Source organism: Kogia breviceps, chromosome 2 (assembly GCF_026419965.1).
Source record: "Kogia breviceps isolate mKogBre1 chromosome 2, mKogBre1 haplotype 1, whole genome shotgun sequence".
In the NCBI taxonomy this organism is placed as follows: Eukaryota; Metazoa; Chordata; class Mammalia; order Artiodactyla; family Physeteridae; genus Kogia; species Kogia breviceps.
This window is the reverse complement of record NC_081311.1, coordinates 78,176,615-78,193,021: the sequence shown is the minus strand read 5'-3', so window position 1 is coordinate 78,193,021 and position 16,407 is coordinate 78,176,615. Positions and strand designations below refer to the sequence as shown.

Here is a 16,407-nt window from a genome sequence, read left to right as displayed (position 1 = left end):
GACAAAGGAGGCAAGAATATACAATGGAGAAAATACAGTCTCTTCAATAAGTGGTGTTGGGAAAACTGGACAGCTACATATAAAAGAATGAAATTAGAACACTTCCTAACACCATGCACAAAAATAAACTCAGAATGCATTAGAGACCTAAATGTAAGACCAGGCCCTATAAAACTTTTAGAGGAAAGCATAGAAGAACACTCTTTGACATAAATCAGAGCAAGATCTTTTTTGATCCACTTCCTAGAGTAATGGAAATAAAAACAAAAATAAACAAATGGGACCTAATGAAACTTAAAAGCTTTTGCACAGCAAAGGACACCATAAACAAGACCAAAAGACAACCCTCAGAATGGGAGAAAATATTTGCAAACAAATCAGTGGACAAAGGATTAATCTCCAAAATATATAAACAGCTCATGCAGCTCAATATCAAGAAAACAAACAACCCAATCCAAAAATGGTTAGAAAACCTAAATAGACATTTCTCGAAAGAAGACATACAGATGGCCACGAAGCACATGAAAAGCTGCTCAACATCACTAATTATTAGAGAAATGCAAATCGAAACTACAATGAGGTATCACCTCACACCAGTTAGAGTGGGCATCATCAGAAAATCTACAAACAACAAATGCTGGAGAGGGTGTGGAGGAAAGTGAACCCTCTTGCAGTGTTGGTGGGAATGTAAATTGATACAGCCACTATGGAGAACAGTATGGAGGTTCCTTAAAAAACTAAGAGTTACCATATGACCCAGCAATCCCACTGCTGGGCATATACCCAGAGAAAACTATCATTCAAAATGACACATGCACCCCAATGTTCATTGCAGCACTATTTACAATAGCCAGGTCATGGAAGCAACCTAAATGCCCATCAACAACCTAAATGCCCATCAAACAGATGTGGCACATATATACAATGGAATATTACTCAGCCATAGAAAGGAAGGAAATTGGGTCATTTGTAGAGATGTGGATGAATCTAGAGACTGTCATACAGAGTGAAATAAGTGAGAAAGAGAAAAACAAATATTGTATATTAATGCATATATGTGGACCTAGAAAAATGGTACTGATGAACCCGTTTTCAGGGCAGAAATAGAGACACAGATGTAGGGAACAATCATATGGACACCAAGGGGGGTACCTGGCGGGATGTGGTGGTGGTATGTTGAATTGGGAGATTGGGGTTGACATATATACACTAATATGTGTAAAATGGATGACTAATAAGAACCTGTATATAAAAATAATAAAATAAAATTCAAAAATTATAAAAAAGAAACACATTATTAGGAATATCAAGACAAAAACTTAAAAAATAATAAAAAAATAAAAATACAAAATATGTATATATGACACAGCCATAACAGAATAATAATAGTCTTTTTGAGGGGGTGAAATTATTGACATTTTATCTTTTTATCCTATTTTTATTTCCTATTTTTCTTCAGTGAATTTGTATTCCTTTTGAAGGAAAAAAGTATTTTATAATTAAAAAAAGAAAATTAGAATAAATAAGCAATCATGAAGAGATTTGACGCCTGGGTACCCAGGTGTGTGTGTGGGAAAGCATTTCTAGGCTATAAATCAGTGTTGTGTCTTCTCAGACAACTGACCCACTGTATTCTGACATATTGCATTTCCTGAATACTGTTTTTTATTTTAGATGGAAAAATTTAACACCTTTTGATACCTAATTTAGTTAAAATTTTAAAAGAGTAACAATGTGTTATGCTTTAGAAGAATCAAATCATTGTTTTGCATTGGTGACTATATCCCGTTATATGTCAGTTCACAATGAAGGTGATACTTTAGGGAAAAATTTAAAGATTTATCTGACAAAATATTTAATATAACTAATTTTGTATCTATAAATCAGTGGAACATACTTATAGATTAAAAAGTGACATTTATCCTATGATTCACAGGTATTTATGAGATTTCACGTGTGTTGTATAAGGCAGTGTTGACATATATATTCAGTTTTTGGCTTACTGTTTCAGTAAATATGTTGAGAATATATTTAAGTTCGATTTGAACCTTTTTTGGTTTTAGTATGTACTGAAATGCTTCTAGATTTCTATTTTGCTGAAGTGCGAGTGCCTTTGCTTCCAAGGAATGGGATTTTATTTTGAAATACATGAAAACTAGAATGTCATTTTCTCTGATCAGTTCCCAGTTGAGTCTCTGCTCGTACTTCTCTGTATTTGGGGGAGTAGATAAAAACAACCCATATCCTGGGAAGCATTCACTGTAGTGAGAAAAATAAATTTCTAAAGAGACAGTTTTTCTTTTAATAGAAAAGATGTGGGGTTAGACTTTTTTAGATATTAGACTCTAAAAATCATGAAATAGCATTTGGGTTTTTCTTAAGATTCAATAACATACAATGTCAATATCAGGGGTTCAGCATCCCCGGGCACCTCCACATTGCTTTGTGCATTTCTGTAGACAGATGTGCTGACTATACTCCTTCCTCCCGCTGCGTTAATACAAAGGCTACTGTGGCTACTGTGAGTCATGCCGAGTAGGGGTGGGTGGGTGCTGTTCTGCTGGCTTTCTTTGTGACAATGACTCTTCTGTCCCTAGGCCCAGCGGTGGCACCAGGGCAATGAACACTATGGGCGCTCTTGGCAAGCAGGCGATGTTGTGGGGTGTATGGTTGACATGACAGAACATACCATGATGTTCACACTGAACGGCGAAATCCTTCTTGATGATTCGGGTTCAGAATTGGCTTTCAAGGATTTTGATGTTGGTGATGGTAAGTGTACTGCATCTCGTGTCGTTTTCAGGTTTGGGGCACAGTAAAGCTCTTTTTTCTGATGCCTCTTGACCCGCCATCTTGGTTTGAGGGTGAGCCAGCAGATGAGTTGCAGCTGTAGATCACAAGGTTGCCATGTGGCTTATCTGGTTCAACACCCGTGAAATTACTTTAGCAGAAACTCTCTCTCTGCTACTTCACTAGGATTCCCATAAGCCAGAAATGGCTTTTATGAGTGTGAATAAGAAGATAAATGGCAGGCAGAAGGACAGTTTTCCACAAATATTAAATGTTCGTTTAGAACTTCCCTGTTTAATCAACTGCTTATGGCTTCTATCTGTTCATTCATTTAAAAAAGAAAATGTAATGAGAACCTACCAAGTATCAGGCCCTCTGCTGGATGCCGAGAGGACAAAGCTGTCCTATCTTTATGCAGATGATATTATACCAGGGGAAGTTCTCACTTGCATAATTTCTATTCAGTGAATAAGTTCTAAAAGAAAGAAATGCAGAAAGTTCTATGGAACACAATGCAGGGAAAAAATACCTCTGTCTGTGGGGCTCTGAGATGACCTTGAACAGCGTTGTAAGAAAAAGACAAAAGCCCTTTATGAAGCAAATGAGAAGGTTGGTGTTCTTTAGAGCTGTACTTCCAGTAGACTGGCCACATGGGGTTATTTGAATTTACATTAATTTAAGTGAAATAGATTAAAAAATCGAGTTTCTTAGTGGCACTTGCTACATTTCAAGTGCTCAGTAGAGTCCTATGGCTAATGGTGCCCTATTGGACAGCAGAGATAGAGAACATTTACATCATCACTGAAAGTTCTATTGGATCGTGTTAATCTAGAGCATACAAACAAGATAATATCTAACAAAATATTTTATAAATATCTCATTTCAAAATGAGCTAACAGTGTTTTTCAGAATGGCTTTGAATCTATCCTATTACTTGAATATATATATGTATATATAGTCTTGGATTTTAAGATACACCCCAATAAATACTTTTAATATCCTGTAAACGTGTTGCCAGTCCTCAAAGACTTAGCCAGCTCATTATTTGCATTAAGTTCTATAGTTATTCATTCAACAAGCTTTTGAGCAGGTATGACCATCATTTCTCAAACACAGGTTTGTGAAAGTAATAGGAATTTTGCATTTTTGTAACTTAATTTCTATTTTGCATACCTGTATCGCTGGGTGGCGGGTGAAACTGATGCCAAGAACGCAGCCTCTGTGTACAGGTGCCAAATCAAATCTCGGAGCAGAGTTTTGGGTGAAGTAGAAAAGAATAGCTTTAGTGCTTTGCCAGGCAAAGGGGGACACAGTGGGTGAAGTAGAAAAGAATAGCTTTAGTGCTTTGCCAGGCAAAGGGGGACACAGTGGGCTCCTGCCCTCGAAAGCTGTGTGCCCCAACCTGGGAGGATTTGGTGAGGAGTTTTATAGCACTGGTTCAAGGATGGGGTTGCTGATAAGATTAGGGTGTGTGCAGGGCCTGCAGTCCTTTAATCTGATTTTAGGTAATCTGATGAGTTTCTGTGGTTCCTTTAATCTGGCCTCAAGTGGTCTTCTTGAAGAGCTTCTTTGGTTCCTTTAATCTGGAATGAAGAATGCTGACATCTTCCATTTGTTGGGGGTTTAGTTCCGTAGAAGAGCTCAGAGATGCTGTTATGTGTATCCCTTGATGCAGAATCAGCACTCTGCCCCAAGACTGGGCTGTTGTTTCTTGGCTGTTCCTCCCTTGTTTCTGCATCCCCTCCCTTCCCTGATTAGCAACTGTTCACATCTGCCCTTTGGAACTCATGGAAGGTTGTGGAGGCTGGAGTCTGTTCCCTACAAGCAAGAAATGGAAAACACAGAAAGGCTTTCGGCCCCAGGAGCCCCAAGGGTCCTGCTTGCTTTCAAAACTGGCCCTCTCACCTTCCATCACCTATCTCCCCTTCTGTAGTATTGCTTTTAGCAGTGTCAGCATATCACAGGGAAGGTGGGAGAAGGACTTTTTTCTTTGTTATCTGTCTATACTGTCCACTACTGTGGATATGACCTGAGATTTTTTTTAATTGGTTGTTATTTTAAAATGCTTTCATTTTATGCTTTTCTTCTCATGACGTTAAATTCTTGAAATGCCTATGTGAGTTTTACTTGTTTGATTTATATGACGTAGATTCACAGAATGATGTTAGAATTATAAACAATGCAGAATGCCCGTTCATACTATTTAAGTACATAATGTTCACGCTACAGCCCTATCACAGAGACCAATTACCACTGTAGTGATGAGCTAGGCTCTGAGGTGAGTCTGAGTGGCACAGTCATATAAACAACTTTGTTTTTTGACTTTACACTTCACGTAATTTTGAAAATTTTTTAAATGACTTGAAACTTACCCTGGTAACTCAATTATTGAGCTAATACAACATTCTGATGAACTGTGTGAAAATTTTATGGTCCATCAGTTGGATTGTTGTTGGATGTGTTGGGATGTATCCTTTTGGTCTCTAAGGCAGATGATAAATTTTATTTAGCCATGACCATTAACTATTAATTTTTTAGGGGTTAATCATAATTCCATATTTTCTGCCATAAGAAGGACTACAGAGTTTATCCATGCCTGTGACTTCCAAATGCTTTTTGGGAGTGGAATTTTTCCTGTTCCTCCCTGTTAACTTTACATAGCTTCTTAAAAAATACAGTGGAACTGCTCTGGGTAAAACTACAATGTGAGGCCCTGAGTTGAGCTCCCTAACTCACCCACCACCACTGAAAGTGAGCCCTGGGCATAGCTATGACTCAAAGGACCATGTTCGAGAAACCATTAATTTAGGAATATACTGTTGTTGCTGAAGTACTGAAGAGGTTTCATAAGTGCTCTATTTTCAAATTGTTCTTATACCTAGCTTGTCTTTATGTCTGTGCCATGCTTGATTTGGTATTTTTTAACATCTTCATAATTTCTTTTCGTTGCTGCAGAGATAGCTCAGTCATATGTAAAGCAATCAAAAGAACTGTGTGGTAAGATGGGTAGAAAATTTTCTATATATAAAATATATACATATACATGCACGCACACTCTGCAGATCCTATCTGATCAGCTTGGTAGACAACATGGCTATTTTGATGTCTCTGCCTTTTGTACAGTTTACACAACTGAAATGATGTCTTGACCAGTATACGCTGTTTCTAGATAACATCAAAAAGGGAATCACAAAAATCTTTGAAAGACTGATGGGGTCATCCAGTTAAATCCAGGTGGAGATACAGCCATACAGTTAGTTCCCTTGAGGATCTGGTTATTCCATAAAGATGCAGGCAGGGCTCTTCTAAAAAGCTACAGATCTCTTTCCCATATAGGGACTGCCCTTTCCCTCAGTGACCACAGACTTGACCTTAAAGCTCATATGTGAACTGGACAAAGAGAAAATTACTGAGATACACTGGTCTCTGGTAGAAGAACAAGATCTGTTGGCCTCTCATCTCCCCTCAAAGGACCAGAACTTACGTGGTTGAGATCAAGAGCATTGTGTAGTGCTGGAGTGGTGTTTTCAGACTTTAAAAGCTATTTCATCTGTGTGGCAGGTCCTCTTTTAGGATTCTCCCTTCTATTTGATTTTTTAAAAAAAATCTCTTCAGAATATCTCTAACTAAAACAAACAGATTAATTGAATCTTCATTTTTCCAAGAGTCCTCTGGCGGTAATGTCAACAAAGGAATACTGCTGACAAGTGCAGATGCTGTCCCTGGTAAGGTTTTCTGTGAATTTTTCCTCATCTCCTCCTACCATTGTACTGACAAACATTCAGGATTGAGAACGGGGAGAGCCCAAGAAAAGAGCTGGCAGTACCCTCTGTTGTAGGCAGAGTTTTAAGACTGCAACCTCTAAGAGTCCTGATCCCTGGTGGACACGCCATGTATAACCCTCTCTTCTTGAGTGTGGGTAGAATCTGAATATGGTGGGGTGTAGCTCTCATGATTAGGTAACTAATCAGTTGACTTTGAGTCAGTCAAGTGGAGATTAGCCATATGGGCCTGACCTAATCAGGTGAGCTCTTAAAAGGGATCGGTTCCTTCTTGAAGTCAGAGAGATCCAAAGTGTGAGATAAAATCTTCTCCTGGACTGGAAGGAACAAACTGTTGTGATGTGAGAGGGCCACATGGTGGAAATCTGAGAACAGCCCCTGGTTGATAGCTGGCAAGAAAAAGGAGACCTCTGTCCTACAACCACAAAGAACTGCATTCATTTAACAACCAGGGAGCTTGAAAGAGGATTCTGAGCCTCAGATGAGAACACAGTCCAGCCAGTACCTTGATTTCATCCTCATGATGCTAAGCAGAGAATCCCAGTCATGCCATACCTGGACTTCTGACCTATAGAACTAGGAGATAATAAATGGGCATTATTTTAAACTGATAAGTTGGTGGTAGTTTGTTCAACAGCAATGGAAAACAAATACATTGACCAATACATTGTTAGTTTCAACTGAACCTTCAGACTCGCAGAACTATCAAAGGGCATCCTTAGTGCCCGTCTACTCAGAAAGGTAGAGAACAGGAATTCATGCTTGCGAGCTGTTCTACCTCAAGCATTTCTCTTCGTCAGGAATCTTTAGATGTATTCCCCCAGTCCGTACACAGTTAACTAATCAGGAGTTAATTTTATCACAAATCAAATTGCCCGTAACATAGAAGACATTCTAACTTTTACCCACAGAGATCTGGTAGCCAACTGAGATATGATGCCCCATAGCAAGAACCTGAAAGGGGTTCTTCTGATTCATCCAGAGTCTAGTTCATCTTATCAAAGCCAGAGATTATTCCATATCAAATTTGAGACTGAAGCTTTTTTTAAATGATAATTTTTATATGGAGCATGCCTTGATATACTTCCTCAGGAGCCCAGTGGAGATGATTCTTACCATGTTAGGAGGGTGACAAGAACAGGGCTAGTAGAGAATAAATATATTTTTGTTTATCTTACCACATTGTTCTTTTGATTGCTTTACTAGCCAATATATTTACGTCTAAGCTGACATTCTCTGTAGCAATAAGAAGAAATGATGAAGATGGTAAAAATCCCAAATCAAGCATGGCACAGATATAAAGACAGGTATATGTGAGAGGAATTTAAATATAGAGCTTTTATAAACTCTTGTAGTACTTTAGTTTATTCTTGTGCTAAAAAGGCTCTTGTCCTAAATTGGTTTTCAAACTTGTAATAGACAAGAAAAAGAAATTGGAAATGTTAAGAATTGGAATAAGAGGAACAACAATCTATAATTATTTGCAGATAATTTAATCATTTGCAGAGAAAACCCTAAAGAATCTACAGACATTACTAGGAATAACTGGAGCATTTAGCAAGGTAGCATTTCTGTACTAACAAAACCTGGAAAACTAAAATAGAAGATACCGTTTACAGTAACATCAGGTGTTTTCAGTAATCACTAGTTACCACTCTAACAGAAGGTGTACAATACTTTTACAGAGGAAATCACTGAACTTTATTGAGAGGTAAACTTTACTCTAAAATTGATCATATATGGTCAACTGATCTTTGACAAGCATAACAAAAATGCATAGTGAGGATAGTGTCCTCTCTTTCATAATTGGCTTTGGGATAATAGGATATTCATATGCAAAGAATGAAATTGGACCCTTATCTAATTTTGAACCACACAGAAAATGTTTCTGTGACTCTGCACAACATGATTTTGGACTATACACAAAAATCAACTCAAAATGGATTAAAAACTTAAACATTAGACTCGAAACTGTAAAACCCAAAGAAGAAAATATAGGGGAGAGGCTATTTGACAATGGCCTTGGCAGTGATTTTTTCAACCACAAGAAAAGTCAACAAAAGGAAAAATGGACAAGTGGAATTAAACTAAAACCTTTCTGCACAACAAAGGAAACCATGAACACAACGAAAAGGCAACCCATGGAATGGGAGAAAATATTTGCAAATCATATATCTCATAAAACCAAAACCAAACAAACAAAAACCAAATAACCCATTTTAAAAATGGGCAAAGAAACTGAACAGATGTGTAACATGCTCTCCATCACTCATCACCAGGGTAGGGCCAGTCAGAAACACGAGATATCATCTCACACCTGTAAGAACATTTATAGTTAAAAAAAAAAAACTGAAGGTAACAAATGTTGGTGAGGGTGTGGAGAAAAGGGAACCCTGGTGCACTGTTGGTGGGAATGTAAACTGATACAGCCACTATGGAGAAGAGTATGGAGGTTCCTCAAAAAAGTAAAAATAGAATTACCATATGCTCCAGCAAAACCACTTCTGGCTATAGATCTGAAGGAATAGAAATTAGGATCTCAAGGAGCTCTCTGCACTCCCATGTTCATTGCAGGATTACTCACAACAGCCAAGATATGGAAACAACCTAAGTGTCTGTGGATAGATGAATGAATAAAGAAAATGTCTGTGGCATTTTGCTGTGGCAACCCGAGGAAACTAATACACGACCCCTCTGCGCTTATATCCCATACTCATCTAGAACCATTTTCAATTTACTCTTATGTGCAAGAGGTTAGTGTTACCAGTAATTTGAAGAGCTAATCATATCCTTAGTTTAAAGCAAGGCAGAGAGTCATTTAACATCTTGCCGGATGGTGAAAGAATAGTTATCTTGTCTGGAGATGACCTGCGTTTTACAAAGTAGGCTCTGGGACATATCTTGCGTTGTGTAAATGTCTCATTACACTGGAGCTTTTTCAAGCTTGTCAGCTCTTCTGTAAGTAAAGATTATCTCAGGGCCCTCGGGTTCTACACTTGTAATGATTATAATCAAATCCAGAAAGGATGCTTTTGATTCTGTATCTGCCACTTGAAAAGGCAGTGAGCAAAACTGAATTCCTGGCGCTGAGACTGCATGGAATTCCTTTCCTTGGCAGAAAACCAGAAGAATATTTTTGTAATTAAAATAGCTGCATAGCTTCAGGCAGAAAAGACCTCTAAGGAAAAAGAGAGGGATAACTTCCCATTATTGATTTTATTTTGCTGCCTTTAAAAAAAGAAAGAAACAGCATACAGAACCGTCAGTCTATACTTATAATACAATATTCTTTTTACCCTCAGTTGAAATATGCACTGCTTGGCAGATGTGTACGGCTCATCCAGAAGAGTATCTGTCAACACGGTGTGAAATAAGGTTGGGTCTGTACTGTCCCAGATACCTACCTCCCTGGCTCCATCATGACATCTGTCCATTCTGTCACTAGTGCCACTCTGTACAGCTTGCTGTTGGTACAGACCTGGGACCTAGGTTTGTATCAGACCCGGGGAAGTAACGTTATTGGCAGTCGCCCTGATGAAAAATAAAACTATTGTTGAAGGAAGGAAGAAGTTAGGACTGTGACTCACGGCAGTGGAGCAATGCAAACAGGGAATTGGGTTGGGACACTACATGTTTTGAGTGAAGATAAAGACAGTTATAAAGTGGGAGACAAATTCTAAAGAGTATGAAGATGATGGAAACCAGCATAATCAGTCTCATAGTTTTCTCTGGAATCAGAAAGGGAAGCCATCTTAGAAACACTCTGGATATTTCCAGGAATGAAACTCTTAAATATGTACTACATTCATGGAATACTCCAAGCAGTGAGGAGATTTTTAATATTTAGTTTTAAATTTCAGATTATTATATAACATACATCTTTTGAGCTTATGTGTATGTAATGTAAACAACATGTTGTTTGGGGAAATTCATTGTGAAATGACGGGGAATTCAGCGAAAATCAAAACTGCTTAGCCTAAACTGATCAGTTAATTGACAGTTAAATTTTATATATTGATGAACAGAGGAAATTTCTACCTTACAGACCATTTTGAGAATGAATAAAGTTGGTAGGTGGTTAATGAGGTAATTTGTGTATATACTAGCCTATCCACAAATTGGCAGTTTTGCATATAGTGAATGTATGTTTGAGGTACTAGAAGGAGTAATACAGATGTACAACACCAATGGCTTATTATTTATGAATGCTGTAGAGCCAAACAGCAAGATTTAATGTTTAAATTATACTGAAAAGATCAAGGAATCAGAATAAAGGATGTCAGAACCCTGTGTATATTAAACGTTCTTTTTTTCTGGATTTGGACTGATGGAGAGAATGTGATGGCTTTAAAATGATATTCAAGGTCAAAAATAAAAATTCTACTGCTTTGATTATCTGAAATAAACTAAGAGCCAGGAAGAAAGTATTTGAATGTCCCTATTGTGCCAGCACTGATGTTACAGAGTCCATGCACTAAAGATGCTTTTGCATCAGGGAAAATTCCCTAAGACCTCACTTAGCATAATTCGTTAATTCATTTTCGAAGCCAACATGAAATAGAAGCAACAAATATCATGTCTGAAGTCCTGGGTTCTAGACCCTATTCTGAAAATCTTTCTTCTTATATGATCTTGGGCAAATGGCCAGCCCCTCTGTTTTCATATCCTTAAAGTAAAAAACACTAATTGGAAATGGTCTTTTCATGCCCCTTGCAAGTCTAAAGAGCCCAGAAATCTAAGGCAAGTGTTTTTTGTGTTTGTTTTTCCTTCCTTCTCTGCATTCTTGATTCAACTTTTAGCATCCCATTTAACTAGCTGTAGGACCTTAGACAAGATGATTTAACGTCTTAGTTGTTTCCTCATCTTGAAAAATGGGGTTAACATTTAATAATAAGTGGGAGGTCTTCTCTGGCAGTCCAGTGGTCAAGACTCCATGCTTCCACTGCAACGGGCATGGATTCAATCCCTGGGTGGGGAGCTAAGACCCTGCATGCCACACAATGTGGCCAAATTTTTTTAAAAAAGCATAATAATAATAATGAATGGGAAAGTGCTTACATATTATCTGGCACATAGTACGCCACCAGTAAATGTTACCCTTCCTTCTGATAAAATAACTCAGTTTTACATGTTAGTATAATATCGGCCATTTTATCTGCTTTTGGCCATTTGGTTTGGCTTGTAAATGTTGATTCCTGTCTGAAAATTTGAAATCTGAAATCGTATGCTTGTGATCTGCTTTATCTTCTTTTCACGCCGGCCTCTCAGTGCCACGTCCTGTGACTGCCAGTTCTTTTGCTGGACTTGCATGCTCCCAACACACCCCTCTGCTCAGGAGCGAAGAGGCTTCTCAACGGAGAAAGTTAAAATTTGCTGTAGCCATCTGTCTTTTGTTGGAGGAAGCAGTTTAGCCATAAGCTGTAGCTACTGTTTTAACAGATTTACAAATAGCTAGGGCGGGTCTGGCACAGGCCCAGGTAACCAATTGGACTCATGTGTACTAATTTAAGACCCACTGCCAGGAAGAAAACTTCCCTTAGATACATCAGACTTTGTTATTTGCAGGGTGTCAGTTAAGGTAACTGGAATAGAAGATGGAGAACACAAAGGACAGGAAGGTAGGACCAACATTTCACCTGTGCCAGGGGGTTTGTGTGAATTTGTGGAAGTCTATTTCATTGGGTTGGAATATTTTTGTGTTCAGCATACCTCAAGCTAATAACGAATTGAACCTCAGTTATCATGTTTTGCTGTGGGAAATGATTAAGAGTGAGGTCATTTATCAACTCGTCTTGTGTAATTCATGGCAAAACATTCCATCAGTCCTGATAGCATTTATGATTTCCTGACATTGTGTTATGTATATTGGTAACTATTTATTTATTCATTATCTGCCTTCTCTACATAAAGATAAACTCCGGAAAGGTAGGGACTCCTTTTTGTTCTGCTCACAGCTGTATTTCCAGCGCCTAGAATAGTGGTTGGTACCTGGTCGGTGTTCTTTAGATATTTGCCAAATGGAGGGACCTGATACACAATGTTTGAATATTGAAAACTTAGAGCAGGAGTTGGCAAACTAAGGTCCGAGGGCCACATCCAGCCTGCCACCAGTTTTTGTGAGTAAAGTTTTATTGGAACACAGCCATGCTCCTTTGTTTACCTACTGTCTGTGGCTGCTTTTGCGCTGTAACACAGGCTTGAGTAGTTTCCACAGAGTCCATATGGTCCAGGAAACCTAAAATCTCTACTCTCTGGTGATTACAGGCCTGAATTAAAGCACGGAGCTTGAGATCTGGCAGACCTGGGTTTATTTTCTGGCCCCTTAGCTGTGATTTCAGCCAAGATTGGACTTGAATCACTGGAAAAAGATAATAATGATTCCTGTCTCAGTGAATGGTCGTTAAGGGTCACTGAGATGAACACTCAGGGAATTAGCTGCTGTTAGGGAGCCTTGTGTGGTAAGCATTTCATCTGTTGTCAGCACGTTTGTTTGCAGGGCATTGGCCAAATGGAAGTGACTGAGGCCTGGCCCTTTCCCGCGTGGCGACTGAAAAGTACCTGGAGTTTTTCCTGCACTCTCTATCTGCTTTGATACCATTGCCATGTAGTTTGTTCCTGCTGTGATATGCTAATTTTAAAAATGTAGTTTTTAGAAAGATCTGTTATTTTATTATCATAACAGCTATTAAAACTGTATCTTCTGAAGTCAGAATACAATTTAATTTTTATTAAGTTCTACTTCATTTAAATTCCAAAGAGAAAAAAAGCATAATTTCTACTTATGGATGTACTTTCACAGATAAATTCCTTTAAAGGAGACCAAAATGCTAAAGCAGTGAAAAAACCATCTACTGCTATAAGCTAATGAAAAAGTGTATCTATTTATCTTTCATAAAATTAATATATTCTTTTTGAGCATTTGGAAAATACAAAGGAGTATGAGAAAATGGTTAAAAATTGTATTCCCACTACCCAGAGAGAAGTTTGACTTTTAATGTGTTTTTCTCCCATTTAAAGGTTTGAGATGTAAAAATAATTTTTTGCCACCTTTTTCAAACTTAATATTATATATAATATGTTGTCCTAAGGCGTAAAAGTATTTTAAGCATAACTTGTGGTATTTTTACCAATATCATATTTTGAGAAATGTCAGCCTTTTAGAAAAGTGCAAGAATAGTGCAATGTACACCTGTGTACACTTCACCTGGAATCACCAGTTTTTAAATGTTGCCATGTTAGTTTTACCTCCCTGTATAGTTTTATTTTGGTGAGCCCTGAACATGATTTTTAATGACTACACCTATTTAATATGTATGTATCATAATTAACCATACTCTTATTACACCTATTTAGTTTCTTTCACCTTTTTTTTCCATTTAAAATTGAGTTTAGTGAGCATATATATTAAGCACTATACATACAGGATCTTGTTTTTAAAACCATAACCCTAGTGGGTAGATATTACAGAAGAAAGGATTAAAGCTTAGGGAATTTAAGTAACTTGCCAGGAAGTGGTGGAGCTGAAACTTGAATCCAGGTCTCTTGGATTCCAAAGTCCCTGTTCTTAGTCATTTCCCAGGACTGCCTGTCTGCCCTCTACTTAGATGGTGACTCTTCTGCAAAATCTTCCTTGGCTCTTAGCACTCCCTCTTTTTAGATGGGTCAGTAGGTTATTTTATTACTTCTTTACTTGTCTCCCCACCGTATTAGACTATGAGAACATTTAGCTGGGTCTGTGTTAGTGACCTAGTATTCCCTGTTTTTGGCATACAGTAGTTGCTCAATAAACATCTGTTGGATGAAAAATGAAGAGGTGAAAGTGTCTTAATGCATATTGCTAAATCACTTTTCAGCACTCTTGTACTAGTGTAATTTTATTAGCAAGATTTCTGGTACCAAGCTCACTGCACACTCACTAGCAATGAGAACTTAAACTTCAGCAACTTGAAGAACATGTTGTTTGAACCATTTTATATCCACGTCATTCTTCCACCTTTCTGTACGAGAAAGATGTAGGTAGATCCCATTTTCTTAAATGAATATTTTATTTTTACAAAGGCTGGTTTGTTGTCATCACAAAATACATATTCATTGAAAAAAATTGTTAAATTGAGAGACATAAAAAGAGGGAAAAAGCATTAAAAATTCCACCATTCTGAAACTTTTTTGATTAAAAAAAAACCCTTCTGGTGTTTTTGCATCTTTAAAAATAAGCCATATGTTCCATCTTTCTTTCTCAAAGTAATACATACTGTGAATATTTTCCTATATATTAGTGAACCTTTGAAAAACAGATTTTCAAAAGCTAAGTAGTATACCATCTCCAGGAAAAGGAAAACACATATTTATTGTCCAAACAATATTCTGTGATTGTATACATAGCCATAGTGAACAGTTTAGGACACAAATCTTTGTGCACAACACTAAATACTTGATTTTTTAGATGAAAATATATCAGACATACAGAAAAGTTCAGATATTAATATAACGAACACCCAAAGATCTACTATACAGATATTTTAAGGTATCCAGTAACTTCACTTTTAGAGTAGGAACTCCAACTACATATAAAGTGGTTAGAAAGAAAAATGTTTAGCATCAGCAGAGATGTTTCTGTCTTGGTATCCCCTAGTTTATGTCAAATGAATGTTAGGTTTTTCCCGTTGGTGCAAATGTAGTTCAAGCTGTCTCAGATCTTTTGCATTTATCCAATCCTTTTCTTTGACTCCTTTGGGGACACTTATTTAAGACAACTTTCCTTGACTACTGCATCAAGAGCTGGCACAGCTGCAGGCACAGCTGTGGCTTTTTTAGTTTTAGCTAGAAACTCATCATTCACACTTCCTTGAACCCAGCTGGATGTGTTCTTGCTTCCCAGTTGGTAATGCTATGATTCAACCGTTTATTTAAATATATATTGATGATACAAACTGGGTGAAATCATTATGAATTATCAGATATAATTTCTCTTGTCTTGTGCTGTCTTGAGAGTTATACATTGCTTTCACTGCCACTAATTTCAACAAGGGAAGAAATGGACATCATAATGGTAGAAATCTGTCAACTTATTCTGAGGATCCTCTGCTTTTTTGATCTACAAGTTAGATCCTCTAATTTGTATTCTGCATCCCAGTACTGACCTTGTTTATTGTGCTGACTACTTGAACTCTCATGTAAAATATTACAGAAAGATACGAAGAGTACGTAAATGCCCCCTCCACTGAAAAGTATCATCTCATCCCCTTGCCAGACAGTTGATTCCAAAGAACTCAAACAATTAACATAATTAATGTAGTTTTCCCTTTTTATTTAATAGTGGAAAGATTAACCATCCCTGCCACACAGTGAAATATTTTGTTTTTTTCTTCATTGCTCATTGCTGTTGCTTTTGATTTAGTTTCTTGTTAACTTTTAACTTTTTGATTTCTTATTTTAGCTATTTATGTCAATTTTGCATTACCCTGCTTAATCTATACCAACAGTGACATGGAAGGGAAAGGGACAGATGGTGGAGTTTCAGTAGGGTTTTAGCAGCTACTTCCGAATTCTTATTTATATGTATATTTTCCACGCTTAGATCTAGGGTACCCTAGGGGAAGAAAAAGGCAAAATTCTCTTCAGAGATCAAAAGCAGCTGTAAGTGAATGAACACCTTTAAAAACGTGGCTTCCAGTCCTTTTTTTTTTTCTTCTTCTTTGAGTGACATGTAAAGCTCAGCTGCGCTTGATGTTTGCACATTTCAGGCTCTTCGGCAATGCACTTTGGCACTTACTTCTTTCTCATTGTCCCTCTGCAAGAGAGTCACCTGCACTTCGGAGCTGGGAGGCTGTGGGGA

The 16,407-nt window shown here is 37.6% G+C and overlaps 1 protein-coding gene across 7 annotated transcripts in view; it reads left to right on the top strand.

The window, feature by feature from the left end:
- Nucleotides 1-16,407, top strand: part of RYR2 (ryanodine receptor 2) — a 746,950-nt gene that overhangs the window by 489,500 nt on the left and 241,043 nt on the right. For all 7 annotated transcript variants that reach the window (XM_067025663.1, XM_067025662.1, XM_067025661.1 and 4 more), the window contains one exon: nucleotides 2,598-2,772. In XM_067025663.1, the coding sequence (XP_066881764.1) occupies nucleotides 2,598-2,772 (175 nt within the window). The remainder of the gene's footprint in view (nucleotides 1-2,597; nucleotides 2,773-16,407) is intronic.